This window comes from Podarcis raffonei, chromosome 12 (assembly GCF_027172205.1).
Source record: "Podarcis raffonei isolate rPodRaf1 chromosome 12, rPodRaf1.pri, whole genome shotgun sequence".
Lineage (NCBI taxonomy): Eukaryota > Metazoa > Chordata > Lepidosauria > Squamata > Lacertidae > Podarcis > Podarcis raffonei.
In genome coordinates, this window is record NC_070613.1 from 6551239 (window position 1) to 6568885 (window position 17647).

Consider the following 17647-nt stretch of genomic DNA (forward strand, 5'->3'; position numbering starts at 1 on the left):
GCTACCAAATAGTCATTACAGAACTAGAGCCAGGTTCATCGCATTGCTGGTTCTGAACTGAGGTTGAAGCAGATTTGATGGTAAAAATGCTACTATTGCTGAACCTTACCCCAGAACATTAGGATAGCTTTACATGGCAGTTTCTCCTGCTGTTGATCCAGAATGTTAGTCACACAACTTGAAATGTAGGAACTGACATTACTTAAAAGGACTTCCCCATGCTGTAAGAGGCTTTGTACTTCTCTCTGCCACATACATGAATTGTGTTTTGGGTTCTACGCCCTTTTTTATGGAAGGAACTGAGCAGATTGAGTAAAGGAATCAGTCCATCGGAGATCTGCGTAATATCCTGTGGGAAAGTACCCTTTCAACAAAATCCAAATCATCAAATGTCTTGATCGCCCTAACTTCCTAGCTGCAGCAAAAAGGGTACCAATAAGATTTCGGTATAATCCAAAAGATTCTAGAAGAACATGTCATATATAAAAATTGTCCTTACAATCTAAGCCTGTGCACTTTTAATGGGAAATGTGCTTAGGTTAAATGTGCTTAGAATTGTAACCCCACAAGAGAGCTGGGCTTGATGATTGACATGGGGCTGCCACTGAAAATGACAGCTTTGGGTCAACTCCCCCACTGCCTGCCCCAATATTTGCATGTATCATTGTGTTGCATAATTTGCTGCCACGGTCAGAGGTGGGGAAATAAAGAGAACCAACAAATAAAGTCTGCCCGCAATATGGATAAAGAACTTGTGGACTTCCAGCTGTTTCTCGACTACAGCTTCCATCAGCCCAGCCAGTATGGCCAATGGTCAGGAGTGATGGGATTTGTAGTCCAGCAACATTGACATGGAGGCCACAGGCTACCCACTCTGGGCCTACAACAAGAGCAGGAAGAGGAGTCAGAACTTGGCTAGTTTTGCTCTTAGTGGATAAGCTGAAGGGTTTAAAAATATGCTACTGCATATTAATATTTATTTCCTGCTCCTCTTGTCCTAAGCTGGACCAAGGAGCCCAGCAATGTTCAAATCTCAACATTATGATGATTTTAAATAGCTGTTAATAAGGCCACCACTACATGGTCTGCGTGGAGGCAGCAGGATGGACATTTGACCTTTTTCTCTTTGGCTCCTCCTTGTCCTCAGAGCAATCCATCAATATTGTGAAGGAGCTGAGGGATGTGGAGGTCAGTGAGCCAGCGGAAGCCAGGTTTGAGTGCGAAATCTCCATTGAGTCTGTCAAGCCCCCTAAATGGTCTCTCCGCGGAGAACTCCTGCAGGCCGGCAAGGATGTTGTGATAGAACAGGAGAGGAGGCTCCACCGCCTGATCCTGAGGAAGACTGACGTAGAGATGACAGGCACTATTCAGTTTGCCATTGGCAAAGCAAAGTCCACAGCGAACTTGGTGGTGAAAGGTAAGTCACTTCTTCCTCAGAACTTGAAACAGCAGCAGTAGGATGAATTCTGTTCAGGGTGGCTCTTGAGGAGAAGGCAGTGGGGTTTTAGATGAGCAACATTCAGCGGTGCAAGGATGGCAAAGAGATTCAGAGGAGCCAAAAGTACGACCTCTGCGAGGAGGGGACCCATTCCATATTGATCATCCACGATACCTCAGTCAAGGATAGTATTGTGATGGCCTGGGACTCGGGCTCAGACTCGGAACCAGAGGAGTCTTGGTCCGCACCGGATCCTCTGTCTCAGGAGGCATCTGAACCGAGTCTGGGGCCTGATCCTGAAGAGTCCCAGTCTGCACAGGTTCCCCTGCAACAAGCACCAGCTGGGCCGAGTCAGGGGCCTGAGCCTGCCCTGGCTCCAGATGTGGGGATTACCTCGTTGCCCCAACCTGGGCTATCACTCACAGCTGCTCTACTACTGGTTGGGTCAGGGGAGGCTGAGGCGGCCCCTGGGTCTAGTAACCCACTGACGTCTCCCAAGCTGCAGAGACTGAGGTCTGAGAGAAGGAGAGACCTGAGTACTCGCAGGAGGAGTGCTCACCTTTGGGCGAGACAGGGAGGTGAGTCACTGGGGGATCAGGACCGGCTGTTGCCCCTTCAGAGATAAAGGCTGCCAGACCCCACCCCAGGTTGCAGGAGCAACATTGCTGCTTGCTGGAACCTGCCTGTGACCGGTTTCCTGCCTTGGCCCTATTGGACTGACTCCTCATGGAATCCTTGGATTTGGGACCGGACCTGGACCGCGTTGCTCGGGTTAACCCCCGGGCCCAGCACAAGTATGAGTCTACCTAGCAATACAATTCTGGGGTTCTTTACCTCTTCATGCATTGGTAAAGGTAAAGGACCCCTGGACCATTAAGTCCAGTCAAAGGGGCTGCGGTGCTCATATTGCTTTCAGGCCGAGGGAGCCAGTGTTTGTCCTCAGACAGCTTTCCGGGTCATGTGGCCAGCAGGACTAAACCGCTTCTGGCGCAACGGAACACCTTGACAGAAACCAGAGCGCACAGAAACACTGTTTACCTTCTTGCCACAGCAGTACCTATTTACTTGCACTGGCGTGCTTTCAAACTGCTAGGTTGGCAGGAGCTGGGACAGAGCAATGGGAACTCACTCCGTCATGGGGATTCGAACCGCCGACCTTCCGATCGGCAAGCCCAAGAGGCTCAGTGGTTTAGACCACAGCGCCACCAGCGTCCCTCCTTCATGCATTAACTAGCAGTTGTGCATAGTTCCCCTAGATCTAATTCATTGCAACTTCTTCTTTGTCCATGATGACCCTCCCTGCTGCTTCTCTTTGTAGATCTTCAAGTGACTATTACCAGGCACCTAGAAGACAAGGTTGTCCAGGAAACCCACTCAGTTGTCCTTTCTTGTGAGTTCAAGCCTTCTCCAAAGGTTGTAGAATGGTACAAAGACCACACCCTCATCGAGCCCTCAGAGAGGTTTAAGCTCAAGAGGGATAAGAACACAGCAGAGCTAAAAATCCTGAAGTTGTCTGTTGGAGATTCTGGTGTTTACAAATGCAAAGCTGGGACTTCAGAGACCAAGGCCTCACTGACCATTCTGGGTACGTAGGTGAAACAATGGAGGAAAGGTGAGGGGAGTCCAGCCTTGCTTTATGTGCAGGGAAAGAAATTAGCAATTTTCTCATGTGTATACTTACTATTAGAAATTGGGTGAAATCCGATAAGTGAATAATTTTTAGTGACATGTCTATATGCCGCATTAAGGCAGCAATAATGCATAGAAAAGGCACCATCCTCTGGTACCTTTGAAAGATGTCAATAAATGCCCCCCCCAAATGCAAGGGAGACTGTTGCCTCTTTTTGCCCAGTTCCTGTTTGCCTTGACTCAGTGTGATGGCCTGGGACTTGGGCTCAGACTCAGAACTTCTGCCTCAGGCGGCATCTGAACCAAGTCTGGGTCCTGATTCTGAAGAGCCCCAGTCTGCACAGGTTCCCCTGCAACAAGCACCAGCTGGGCCCTGGCTCCAGATGTGGGGATTACCTCATTGCCCTCAGCTGGGCAATCACTTACAGCTGCTCCACTACCCGTTGGGTCAGGAGAGGCTGAGGTGGCCTCTGAGTCTAGTAACCCACCAACATCTCCCAAGCTGCAAAGGCTTAGGTCTGAGAGGAGAGACCTGAGTACTCGCAGGAGGAGTGCTCACCTTTGGGAGAGACAGGGAGGTAAGTCGCTGGGGAATCAGGACCAGCCATTACCCCGACAGAGATAAAAGGCTATCTGAGCCCTCCCCAGGTTGCGGGAGCAACATTGCTGTTTGCTGGAACCTGCCTGTGACCCTGTGCCTGACCTAGCCTGGTTTCCTGCCTTGACCCTGTCAGACTGACTCTTTGTGGAACCCTTGGATTTGGGACCGGACCTGGACCGCATTGCTCAGGTTTACCCCTGGGCCCAGCACACTCAGCCTCTCCTAAGTTGAAGCCACTCTGACACACCTCCATGTCAGCCCATCTGTCATATACCACAACCCCACAACAGCCATTTTGCTACTGGCACCCATGGAATGTTCTCAAAATTCCAAGTGTGCCACTGGCCCGAGAAGGTTGCTGCTACCTGCTCAGGTTGCAGGTTAGAAAGGGAATTTACAATGCAGAGTGTGTTGTGACAACCTGTAATGTATTGGAGAATGGTGCATTCCTCAGGAGAATGGAATGAGCTTGCTTATTTGGAGTGTGGGGAGGAAGAAGCCATAAGACAGGGGAGGACATTTCTTAGGCAGCAGATGGAGAATCTGAGATGTTCAGAAAAATATTTTATATGCTATCGTGGCCCTTTGGATTCTCTGAAAATGCTATGTGGGAAACTGCCTTTGCATATAGAATGGAGGCCGTAAGAAGTTTGCAACATGCTGTTTGCAGAGCTGGAGATGGTTCTGGTAAGTTAGCATCTTGTACTGTGGAACCTCATTGTGTGCCTAATCCCTCCCCTCAAACAGAACGCAAAGTGGAGATAACGAAGCATCTGGAAGATGTGGAAATTGAGGAGGAGAACTGTGCCTTCTTCTCCTGTGAGCTGTCTGAAGACATTGACGACGTGGAATGGTTCCTCAATGACACACACCTCTTTCCCAACAACTTCAATGAGATCAAGAAACTGGGCACCTCTCACAGCCTGATGCTCAAACACGTCATGCCAGAAGATGCTGGCTCGGTGACTATCAAGGTTCAGAAGAAAGTCACCGAGAGTGCTCGGCTGAAGGTGAAAGGTGAGTTTCCTTTTTTCACCTAAGGGCCTTGGTCCTCACTTTCCTTACAATCAAGCTGTGGAGAGAATCAGAACTTACAGGGTTAATAAGTTCTGAGTGACGTCTCACATTCTGAGGCGTGGTTTAGAATACTGAGGGGAGTGTTTTACTGTGTCTCTCAGTGTGTGTGTGTTGCTCCGTTGCGAGAGAGGAGCAAGAATGTGTGCTCTGTCACCAGGAGAGTTATGAACTGTTGTTTTGCTACGAGAATAAAGTAAGATAAGGAAGACACCGTGCGTTAAGCCTGATTTATTACGCACACACGGCAACTGTTTCTGTTTCTACGCTGTGTTTACACTCTGCTGAAGCTGTGAGGAGCCCTTCGGAGCAGAGCAGCCCAGAGGAAGCGTGTGGACTCCGGGGGGCTGGTAAAGCTACAAATAAATCATCCCATACAAGCTGCTGTATGAGTTTTGTGAAATAAGTAACACCCGGAAAGTTGGATCTAAACATTGCCGTTTCCTTTCCTTGTTGCACCGTTCTTCAGAGAAGCCTGCCGTCTTCATGAAGTCCCTGGATGATGTTGCTGCAGAGGAGCGCAGCACAGTCAGCCTGGAGTGTGAGGTCTCCAAGGCAAAGGTCAAGCCCATCTGGAAGAAGGAGGGTGTGGAACTCACCCCAAGCGACAAGTACGAGATGCTTCAGGCTGGGAAGACGCTGGGTCTCATTATCCATGACCTCAACAAGGCTGATGCCGGCTTGTATACATGCGACCTTGGTACAGAGGTGGCCAAGTCTAGAGTCAGCGTCCAAGGTAGGGGCTGCTGCATTGTGAAGTCCGGAACTGTAGAGTTGCAGGGTGTAAACATGCACTCCCACGAAGCCCCACAAACCAGACCACAAGCGGAGGGCCAAAGCAAATGTGTGCCAGCTTTGTGTATCTTTTGCCATCTTTTCTTGTCCTTCCTAGGGTTCTAACACACCAGAATGTTACAGAAGACAATACAGTGGTACCTCAGGTTACATACGCTTCAGGTTACAGATTCCGCTAACCCAGAAATAGTGCTTCAGGTTAAGAACTTTGCTTCATGATGAGAATACAAATCGTGCTCTGGTGGCGCGGTGGCAGCAGGAGGCCCCATTAGCTAAAGTGGTGCTTCAGGTTAAGAACAGTTTCAGGTTAAGAACAGACCTCTGGAATGAATTAAGTACTTAACCCGAGGTACCACTGTACTCATGAACATGAAATTTATTAAGGTCAGAGACCAGCTTGAGAAACACAAATGGAACTACAATCCCAATAGCAAAACAAACATTTAAAACAACATACAACAATGGATTTTAAGTTTAAAAGTGTGATAGGCATGTTGTTGTTGCTGTTTAGTCGTTTAGTCGTGTCCGACTCTTTGTGACCCCATGGACCAGAGCACGCCGGGCACTCCTGTCTTCCACTGCCTCCTGCAGTTTGGTCAAACTCATGCTGGTAGCTTCGAGAACACTGTCCCACCATCTCGTCCTCTGTCGTCCCCTTCTCCTTGTGCCCTCCATCTTTCCCAACATCAGGGTCTTTTCCAGGGAGTCTTCTCTTCTCCTGAGGTGGCCAAAGTCTTGGAGCCTCAGCTTCAGGATCTGTCCTTCCAGTGAGCACTCAGGGCTGATTTCCTTAAGAATGCAGAGGTTTGATCTTCTTGCAGTCCATGGGACTCTCAAGAGTCCTCCAGCACCAGAATTCAAAAGCATCCATTCTTTGGCGATCAGCTTTCTTTATGGTCCCACTCTCACTTCCATACATCACTACTGGGAAAACCATGGCTTTTACTATACGTACCTTTGTTGGCAAGGTGATGTCTCTGCTTTTTAATAGGCATATAAACACATAAAAACTTTTAAAAAGTCTACCTTAGAGAAATGACCCAAGACAATACTCTTTTTAAATAACAAATGCATCCAAATGCATCCAGACGAGCTTTTGCTGTTTATACTTCCTCTGTGGCAATGCCCTGGGGATTCCTTAGCCATGCTCTCTGTTTGCACAGGGGTTCCACTGCTCTAATTCTTGCATTGCGCTTGCCTTGTGTAGGGAGCCAAAGCCTCTCCGATAACCCTTTTATCTCTGTTCTTAGAACTGAACATCGGTGTCACCAAACGCCTCAAGAACACGGAAGTCCTGGAAGGGGAGAGTTGTAGCTTTGAATGTGTTCTCTCCCACGAAAGCGCTGAAGATTGCCGCTGGCTCATCAATGGAACTGAAGTGGGCCGCGAGGGACGGGTTAGAGCATTCAACAAAGGGAGGAAATACACTCTCAATATTAAAAAAGCAATGGCCACTGATGCTGGAGAGGTCGTTTTCTCCCTCGGTGACTTAAGCTCCAAAGCCACTCTAGTCGTGAAAGGTGCGTAGAGGAAATTTGGGTGTGCATCTTAAGCAGGAACATCTGTTTGGTACATGGGCAGTCTCAACGGATTATAAAGTGGCACTATTTAGTTTATTTATTTATGAAAATACATCCCCGCGACGGGGTGAGCTCCTGTTGCTCGGTCCCTGCTCCTACCAACCTAGCAGTTCGAAAGCACGTCAAAGTGCAAGTAGATAAATAGGTACCGCTCTGGCAGAAAGGTAAACGGTGTTTCTGTGCGCTGCTCTGGTTTGCCAGAAGCGGCTTAGTCCTGCTGGCCACATGACCTGGAAGCTGTACGCCGGCTCCCTTGGCCAATAAAGCGAGATGAGCGCCGCAACCCCAGAGTTGGCCATGACTGGATCTAATGGTCAGGAGTCCCTTTACCTTTTATACCACTATTTGTTTATGAAAATTCAGAGCGGTTTGCAACAACTATTCATAAAATCATACAACCATATAAGCATGTTGTCAGAGCTGCCCGAGGTCCCAGCTCACAAAGGACCAACGCCGTTTCGTTGTTAAGTACGAAAGTCTTTATTGAAGTTCAGTTTCACTTTCCCAGCCGCAGCGTGCAGCTCTACGTCTCAAACTCTAGACCGCTGGAGGAGACGCTGGTCCTGACACATGTGACTCTTCCCCCCCACTACGCTCTGGTGGGGAAGCTGGTCCTGATCCTCCGCTGCTCCCTTGGGAGTCCCCGCTGGCCCCTTGTTTCTGGTGCGTCCCCCCTGGGACCCCTCTTGCCCTGACCATCGGCGCCCCCTTCTGGGAATCTTCTGATTCGCTGGAGAAGCTCATGGAATCTCTCGGGTCACTGTCATACTCCCCTACGCTGCCCTCGGATTCTTCCCCTTCGCTCTCCATTTCCTCTCTCCCCTGTGCTTCTGCTCCTGAGCCCCTGACACATGTTAAAATCAGAAATCAGCTACCTGCTTTGGAAAGATTTATTCCTAATTACATAAGCATGATGGAACAGAAACATTTTCAGCACATGTTTAAAAGATGAAACAGAAGGTGCCTGCTGAATCTCAGTCCCTACTACAGATTCACCCCCCCAAAAAAAAATTCTCCAGCATAGTAAAAAAGATGATAAACCTGAGGAGTTATTTTTCTTCTTAATAGAAAGATTCTTTTGCTTCCTTTCCCTTTAGAAAAGCCAGCGGAATTTGTACGTGACCTGGAGGACAAGACCGCGTTGGTGGGGCAGGAGACTAGCTTGAGTTGCGACTTGTCCAAGTGGGACGGCAACATTAAGTGGCGCAAGGATGGCAAAGAGATTCGGAGGAGCCAAAAGTACGACCTGCGCGAGGAGGGGACCCGCGTCATACTGATCATCCACGATGCCTCAGTCAAGGACAGTGGGGAATACACATGCGAGACTGAAATCTCTAAAACAAAAGCAACGCTTACTGTGGAAGGTCAGTCGTGGTGCCCTATAAAGAGTAGGTCCAGTGAGCAATCGGAAAGGAAATTTCCCGAAATGCAGTTTGGTTCCACCTAGCAGTGGAGAGAAACTAGATTCAATTTGCATTTAAAGGCAAACCTACCGCTGTGGGTTAAACCACAGAGCCTAGAGCTTGCCGATCTGAAGGTTGGCAGTTTGAATCCCCGCAACGGGGTGAGCTCCCGTTGTTCAGTTCCAGCTCCTGCCCACCTAGCAATTCGAAAGCACATCAAAGTGCAAGTAGATAAATAGGTGCCACTCCGGCGGGAAGGTAAACGGCGTTTCCATGCGCTGCTCTGGTTTGCCAGAAGTGGCTTAGTCATGCTGGCCACATGACCCAGAAGCTGTATGCCGGCTCCCTCGGCCAATAAAGTGAGATGAGCGCTGCAACCCCAGAGTTGGCCACGACTGGACCTAATGGTCAGGGGTCCCTTTACTTTTACCTTTTACCAAATCTCAGAAACTGCAGATTTCAAAGCACAACCATCAACAGTTTGCCAAATATGGGGGGGGGGCGGAGGAATTCCATATTACAAAAATAAATAATCTAGACTTAAATATAAAAGCAGCAAGCAAAAAGGAAGTATAAAATAAGGCAGAAATGGTCCAGTTGCTGGCAATGACCTCACTGCACTCCATCAGCCTGTGTTAAATACAGTTCAGAAGAGAGGGGTCTTCTCACCAGGCTAGATGATTAGAATTTTGCTCTCTTCTCTCTTTCATCATAATTAATTAATTAATTAATTGTACCCTGCCCATCTGGCTGAGTTTCCCCAGCCTCTCTGGGCGGCTTCCAACAAAGATTAAAAACACATTAAAATGTCACACATTAAAAACTTCCCTGAACAGGGCTGCCTTCAGATGTCTTCTAAAAGTCTGGTAGTTGTTGTTCTCTTTGACATCTGATGGGAGGGCGTTCCACAGGGCGGGTGCCACCACCGAGAAGGCCCTCTGCCTGGTTCCCTGTAGCTTAGCTTCTTGCAGGGAGGGAACCGCCAGAAGGCCTTCGGCGCTGGACCTCAGTTTCCGGGCAGAATGATGGGGGTGGAGACACTCCTTCAGGTATACTTGGCTGAGGCCGTTTAGGGCTTTAAAGGTCAACACCAACACTTTGAATTGTGCTCGGAAACGTACTGGGAGCCAATGTAGGTCTTTCAAGACCGGTGTTATGTGGTCCTGGCGGCCACTCCCAGTCACCAGTCTAGCTGCCACATTCTGGATTAGTTGTAGCTTCCGGGTCACCTTCAAAGGTAGCCCCACATAGAGCTCATTGCAGTAGTCCAAGCGAGAGATAACTAGAGCATGCACCACTTTGGCGAGACAGTCTGCGGGCAGGGAGGATCTCAGCCTGCGTACCAGATGGAGCTGGTAAACAGCTTCCCTTTACACAGAATTAACCTGCGCCTCCATGGACAGCTGTGAGTCCAGAATGACTCCCAGGCTGTGCACCTGGTCCTTCAGGGACACAGTTACCCCATTCGGGACTAGGGAGTCCTCCACACCTGCCCGTCCCCTATCCCCCAAGAACAGCACTTCTGTCTTGTCAGGATTCAACCTCAATCCATTTACAGTGGTGCCTCGCAAGACGAAATTAATTCGTTCCGCAAGTTTTGTCGTCTTGCGAAGCACGGTGTCGGGAAAGTTTTGGAAAAGCTTCAAAAATCACCAAGGTCTTTAAAAACCTCAAAAAAGGCTACCACACTGCGTTCTATGAGTTGCTCCTCGAAGTCAAGTCGCAACTGTATTAACGGTGTTAAGAAAAAGGAAACAAACTTGCAAGACGTTTCCATCTTGCGAAGCAAGCCCATAGGAAAAATTGTCTTGTGAAGCAGCTCAAAAAACCAAAAACCCTTTCGTCTTGCGAGGCATTCGTTTTGCGAGGTACCACTGTATATCCTGCAAGTTCTAAGTGGTGGTGAACATTCTCCCCTGTCTATTGCGAGCCTTGTAAATTGCTCCAAGGTGGTGCTGTGTGTTTGGGTTGTGGCGTGAGAAACTTCGCCTCTGAGAAGTGCGAGAGAAGCCTATAGCCACCATCCTTGAGCCATTGTTTCATTTATCTGTGCCGCTGTGTTTGACTTGAGTGCTCACTTACTTAGTTATCACTTTATTGCATTTCCTTTCAGAAGCAGGAAACTGCTTCATCAAAGACCTTACGGACCTGAAGCTGGAGGAAAATAAAAAAGCAGTTCTTACTTGCGAAACCAAGAAGCCGGCTTCTGCAGTGACCTGGAGGAAAGGGATTACGGACCTCAAGGCAAGCAAGAAATATGAGATCAGCCAGAAGGGGACAGTCCTGCAACTCACAGTGAACGACTTACAGGAAGACGACAGTGACATTTATACCTGTGACATTGGCGAGACCCAGTCGAGCGCAAAGGTGGTAGTGCAAGGTACGAACGCTGTGTGGTTTGTCTTATTAGTTATTGCCATGGGGGGGAAATTCAGCCTGTAGTCCCAGCATTTAGATTTTTTCAAATAAATGGAAAAGGCCATAGTTTGGTGGTAGAGCACATGATGTGCATGCAAAAGATCCAAGGTCCAAACCTTGGTGTCTCCAGTGAAGCTGAGTCTCCTGCCTGAAATCCTGGGATAGCTCAGTCAGTAGAAGATGAGACCCTTAATCTCAAGGTTGTGGGTTCGAGACCCATGTTGGGGGGCTGGACTAGATGACCCTCATGGTCCCTTCTGACTGTACAGTTCAGTGTTGCAAGTTACTGTCAAAAATTCTAGACAGATGAATGAATTCACTTGATATAAAGCAGCTTCCTGTGTTTTCTCCAGAGCGTGTAAGGAAACCAGAACACTGGAGCAGTTCTTACATTAATGTAATTTTGCCTAAGATGGAGTTGGTGCAACAAATAGCCCAAGCCACTGTAGATCAGCCATTCCCAACCTCATGCCTTCCTGATGATGCTGGACTTCAACTCCCATCAGCCTCAGCGAGCATAGCCAGTGGTCAGGGATGAGGGGAGTTGTAGTCCAACAACAAGAATTTATAATTTGTACAACATTTGTAGGGCACCATGTTGGAGGAAGGCTGTTGTAGATTGTAACCATGACTTGTCTAATTAAACTAGTCTCCTGCACGATGAAATCTGTATTGGCATATACTGTATTTATTACAACATGTAACTTTTTCATATTCTTTCCTTTATCAGCAATCATGGACGTGTATCTAAGTTTCTTTATATTACAGGCTCGTGATAAGTGAGAGGCACTTCTCTTTGAACTATGCCTTACAATGGAAACTTCTTGATGTTTTATTTTGTGCTTGTGTTCCTTTTTCCAGGCCAATAACCAAAGGCCTGGAACATGCATGTTTGATTTAAAGGTGTCTGCTATATGCAAGTGGTTGATCCCTACAACATAATATACGATGCACAATAGGTTTGAAATAAAGCTGAATCAGGTGACAATGGGTTGTATCAGGGGATGCTACTTTCAGATGCAATCGTCACTCAAAGGATCTGCTACTTTGAGGCATTTAATGAGGAAGCCACTCATGAAAATTGATCCAGGCATGAAGACTGCAATAGAGGGTAAACTAGATGAAGGCAAGCACTAGATTCTTCTAATTTGTATGATGGTGGAAGCAAAAGGGTGAGGAAGTTTGCAGTTCAAAGCTCACCCCATCGGAGGTGAGATGCTTTTCACTTGGTGCTACAGCTCATTTCTGTCTGGCTTTGATGTTGGATTCTGACCTGGAGACCAGCAGCTTGGACCACTCAAGCAAGCAAACTCAATTCTGCTCTGTGTCATACTAGCTACCAAAAAACTTCTTGGCTTCCCTGTATGGTCTCAACAGACCAATTTTAGGCTTTAGATTGGAGCAACGTCTGCATTACCTTGGAGCTTTCCAAGGTCCTGAAAAGAACATAAGAAGAGCCCTGCTGGATCAGGCCAAAGGCCCATTTAGTCCAACATCCTGTTTCCCACAGTTGCCAACCAATTGCCTGTGCCTAACCCACAAGCAGGACATGAGCGCAACATCACTCTCTCCACCTGTGATTCCCAGCAGCTGCCATTCAGAAGCATACAGCCTCCATTCCAGCAATTGTACTGGCCCAGAAAGTGCCTTTGGATGTTACTGTTACTTGCAAATAAAAAGAAGGATCAGTGGTGGTGAGTGCCCATTGGAACTCATGGGCTGGAGCCAATGACAAGCAGAGCCAGCTAGTTTTAGTTTTGTCCCCATCCTTCTCCCTCTTGAGTTCTACACAGGCAAAACAGAGACCAAGGGTGAAGAAACTGACAGGCAGTGCCATCCCTGAACTGGATGCAAGCAAGAAGGCAGGCGGGTAGGCAGGCAAGAGCTGGCTAAGAGCAGACTGGGATTGGTGGGGCAATGTGCCATTCACCCGAGTGGACCAGCCTCTCCTCTTCAGGTGCATACTGTCTCCAACAGTGGAGGTAAAACATGACCATTGTGGGTAGTAGCTGTTATCATCCAAGTTTATTATTGACCTGCCTGCAAATAATCTGTAAGTTCTAAACCATTTTGGGAGGTGCATCTTCCGGAATACCCTGTCAAGATTTGAAGACCCCTTCTTATGTATAAAATGGAAAGTGAGATATAGAAGGTGATGCAAAGAAACAGGAGTCTCCCAGTGGTGCAGCAATAAAACTGCTAGCACATTTGCAAAGCTAAGAAGGGTCTGCTATGGTTTCAAATTGGATGGGGGACCACCTGTTGAGATTTCTGCATTGCAGGAGATTGGACTAGATGACCCTGGGGTACCTTCCAGCTCTACAATTCTATGATTCACTGTCAAGCCAGGAGAGCAAATATTCTCATTATAATGGAAATAAATGATAGTTGTGTTGTATTAAGCACTCTAATTATCAATGCTAAGTTTGCAACTGGGTTGCAAATTATCTCTTACTGGTTCAGTCTATTCTACGTGATTTTATCAGCGGACTTCATGGTTGAATATGAAATCAACTGAAGTGTTTCTCTTTGGACCAGAGAGCACTCCAGGTGTCAACAGGATCCAGAGTATTCTACTTGAAAGAAATTATTCTCCTTGAGTACACAGAATGGATGCACTTTATCAGCTTATACAGATCTCTGAAGAATATAATCGGTAGCTCCATATGCCTGGAAAGAATTCACATAGTGCATGGGATGTTGCCTCCATAATCAGAAGGATTGTTGCTAATGTTGGTATACTTTTTAAAAAAAAGTTTTATTCAAGTTTGGGATTTTTACATACTATTATCTCCTTCCAATTTTAAATTTCCCGTACAATTCCCCCCCCCCCCATATCCATTGGAAGGGTTCAAACTATTATCCTCAGCCAGGGGCATAGCAAATTTAGTTTACACCGAATGTCTTTTGTTCCAGTAGTTTTTATCCACTGAAGATAGGGGTTCCATCTGTTCCTTATCGTGGTGGACTTGACCTTCCACGTTGTTTCCTGTGACATGACTGCGACAAAGTCCGACTGAATAAGTTCAAACAAATAACTATTCCATGCCTCTACTGCCCATTTTTCTCTATCTTTCCAACTTAAAGCTGTCCTGTTGATATACTATGGATATCTGATCAACGTTAATTTCCACCTGTTCTGTTGTTTAAAGATCTTTTTCTGTTGTTCTGGGGGCAAACTCCTGTTTCTGAAGGTGCGAAAGGGGAGAGTCAACAAACTGAAAATTTGCTGAGTGACCGCAGCTTCTCCCACCCACACTCCCACCCACTACATATCCAGTTTTATTTGCTTGGAAACAGTTTTCCTCTAAACGAAGCTACAGAAGGATGTCAAGTTTCTAGAAATGGAAGATGGTAAACCATGCTAGAAGAGTAGATCATGATGGAATCGTATTGAGAAGGGTTCTCATAGAATTATAGAACAGAAGGGTTCTCATAGAATTATAGAATTAATTCTCATAGAATTATAGAATAGAATTGCACAGTTGGAAGGGACCACGAGGGACATCTACTCCAACCCCCTGCAGTGCAGGAATATTTTGCCCAACACGGGTCTCGAACTCACAGTCCAAGATTAAGAGCCTCTACCAACTGAGCTATTGCGGCAATCATCAATATTTCATTGGCGTTCCCTTCCTGTACTGGCAGCTATGGACGACTACATCCAAGAACTTGGACTAATAAAACCACAGAGGATGAAGATGCCCATCTGTGTTCGTGTGACCTTTCTACAGGAAGTGTGGGCTAGCAGGAAGGGAGAAAAATAGTCCTTTGGCTTGGATGCCAGTGTCTGCTTCAGAAGAGATGTCCCTCCTCAATAATCTTATGCTAGAAGGGAGTTTGAAATGTGATGTGAAATTACCAAATGGCAAATCCTACCTTTTTTAAAAAAAGAAAGAAAGATACATAACTCATAAGCTTCTTCCCAGTCCTTTGACTACAGATGTACTGTAACTCCACCTCACTGTCTACCAACAGAAACTATTTTTGAACTATCAGAGTATCTACATATTCGCTGTTGTCTGTTATGCCAAAATCCACTTGTCTTTATTTTGCCAAAGTCCACATAGATACCTAGATGTGTATCTTATGTTATGTGCTATGTGTTAATTAGATATTACCTGCTTTGATCTTTACCATATGTCTAAATCAATGGGTGGGGAGAGCCAGTGTGGTGTAGTGGTTAAGAGCGGTGGACTCGTAATCTGGTGAACTGGGTTCGCGTCTCCTCTCCTCCACATGCAGCTGCTGGGTGACCTTGGGCTAGACACACTTCTCTGAAGTCTCTCAGCCCCACTCACCTCACAGAGTGTTTGTTGTGGGGGAGGAAGGGAAAGGAGAATGTTAGCCGCTTTGAGACTCCTTAAAGGGAGTGAAAGGCGGGATATCAAATCCAAACTCCTCCTCTTCTTCTTCTTCTTCTTCTTCTTCTTCTTCTTCTTCTTCTTCTGGGGAATGTAAACCTTACAGTTCAGGTGAACCTAATTGCATTATTTCCTTTTTTTTTTTAAAAAAAGCATTAAGTTATCAAGCTGGTTACTGTAATATTCTTAAGCTTTTTCCCCATGTGGAGAATAGGTGGTTAGAACAGTAGTTGAATGACATTTCCATCAGTTGAATATTATTATTATTATTATTATTATTTTTATTATTATTATTATTATTATTATTATTATTATTATTATTATTATTATTATTGTTATTTTATTATTGTTGTTATTATTATTATTATTATTATTATTATTATTATTATTATTTGCTTCAAATTCCTTCTTGCAAAAGCTGTTGGGGAAGCAAAGAACCCACAACTTTTCTTAAGCCTCTCCTCCTGGCCCATGTTCACCATGTTCACACTGGAGCCAGTGTGGTGTAGTGGTTAAGAGCAGTAGTCTTGCAATCTGGTGAACCGGGTTCGATTCCCCGCTCCTCCACATGCAGCTGCTGGGTGACCTTGGGCCACTCACACTTTTTTGAAGTCTCTCAGCCCCACTCACCTCACAGAGTGTTTGTTGTGGGGGAGGATGGGAAAGGAGAATGTTAGCCGCTTTGAGACTCCTTCGGGTAGTGATAAAGGGGGATATCAAATCCAAACTCTTCTTCTTCTTCAATTCTGCATTTTAGCCCTGCCAGTTCTTTTCCAACAAGAACTGCAGAACAGGGAAGCTGAGGAAGGAAGCAAAGTGCGGCTTACCTGTGAGCTTAACAAGGCAGACCTGCCGGTGCAGTGGATGAAGGGAAACCAAGTCCTGCAGGCCGGCGACAAGTATGAGTTGAAGCAGCGTGGCGCTGTGGCAGAGCTAGTGATCCGGGATGTAAAGAGTTCTGATGCTGGGGATTATACCTGCAGCACTGGCGAGCTAAAGACCTCGGCTAGAGTGCAAGTGACGGGTAGGAAGAGCCACTAGTTTCGCGGTGCTCAGTTATCTATGCCATAATTTAATAGTGGGCCTTCACAGAAATGCCATGCATGCGAAATTTGCTCACTGCAGTAGGTAAAGGTAAAGGGACCCCTGACCATTAGGTCCAGTCGTGGCCGACTCTGGGGTCATCTCGCTTTATTGGCCGAGGGAGCCGGCGTACAGCTTCCGGGTCATGTGGCCAGCATGACTAAGCCACTTCTGGCAAACCAGAGCAGCGCACGGAAACGCCATTTACCTTCCCACCAGAGTGGTACCTATTTATCTACTTGCACTTTGACGTGCTTTCGAACTGCTAGGTTGGCAGGAGCAGGGACCGAGCAACGGGAGCTCACCCCGTCACGGGGATTCGAACCTCTGACCTTCTGATTGGCAAGTCCTAGGCTCTGTGGTTTAACCCACAGCGCCACCATGCAACCCGACCTCTGTGAGTGTGAGTTGTATGTTTTAGGCGACGTGCATCTAACCATACCATTCTGCTTCCATCTGTCAGATGGTGGTGGTGGTTGCTCGTGAGTAACCAGGCAGGACTCTGACTTGGCTTTTACTGGTTTTATTGTGCAAACTATTTACAGTGCAGATCTACCAAGTTCATGTCCGTCTCAGTCACTTGCAGAATCCGGGAGTGGCCCCTTCCGGCTTCTCCCCCAACACAAGAACTTTGGCACCCCAAGCCTCCCCTCCTTGTATTTTATCCCTCTGTGCAAGGTGGGCGACAGAAGGGGATTGTGTCCCTCCTGGCCAGCCTGGCTAGTTGAGGCGCTGGGGCTCTCAGCAGCATCCTCGAGCCCTTTCCTCGCTTGGCTGGCCCCTTCCCTCTCTTCTCCACTGGAGGCGTGGCTTTCCCCACCGCTGGAAGAGGAACTGCTCATCGGGAGTTTCAGAGGCTCTCTGTATCCCAACGGCCCCCCTGTCTCCCTCCCCTGTTCCGATGGCAGCCCCCTGACACCATCACTCATGGTTGAATCTTTGGCCCATGTTGTAGGGCTCAGCCTGTGTAAAGAAGTTCCATGTTTGTAGGATCCAAGTTAACCATCTCTGCAGCGGACATATGGCAGTTGAAAGATGTGGTTGAGAATGCTTTCCATATCGAGGGCCACATTTCCTCCTGGGCAGCCTTCCAGAGGCCACGTGCCAGTGGTGGGCAGGGCCAGAGGCGAAAGGGAGCAGAGCAACTGGTGCAAATTTTACCTTGGCACAGTAGACGAGTTTCTACACCCACTTGCACACCTCTCCATCCTCTATCCAGAGAAACTGGAAGCCTTCTCAGAGTCCAAGGACACATTCCAGCC

At 47.2% G+C, this 17647-nt stretch overlaps 1 protein-coding gene across 1 annotated transcript in view; it reads left to right on the forward strand.

The window, feature by feature from the left end:
• The window catches only part of OBSCN (obscurin, cytoskeletal calmodulin and titin-interacting RhoGEF), a 201055-nt gene that overhangs the window by 80799 nt on the left and 102609 nt on the right, over positions 1 to 17647 (forward strand). The window contains exons 28-35 of the mRNA XM_053359224.1: positions 1148 to 1417; positions 2757 to 3023; positions 4416 to 4685; positions 5212 to 5478; positions 6788 to 7057; positions 8215 to 8481; positions 10634 to 10900; positions 16060 to 16326. Coding sequence (XP_053215199.1) covers positions 1148 to 1417; positions 2757 to 3023; positions 4416 to 4685; positions 5212 to 5478; positions 6788 to 7057; positions 8215 to 8481; positions 10634 to 10900; positions 16060 to 16326 — 2145 coding nt within the window. The remainder of the gene's footprint in view (positions 1 to 1147; positions 1418 to 2756; positions 3024 to 4415; positions 4686 to 5211; positions 5479 to 6787; positions 7058 to 8214; positions 8482 to 10633; positions 10901 to 16059; positions 16327 to 17647) is intronic.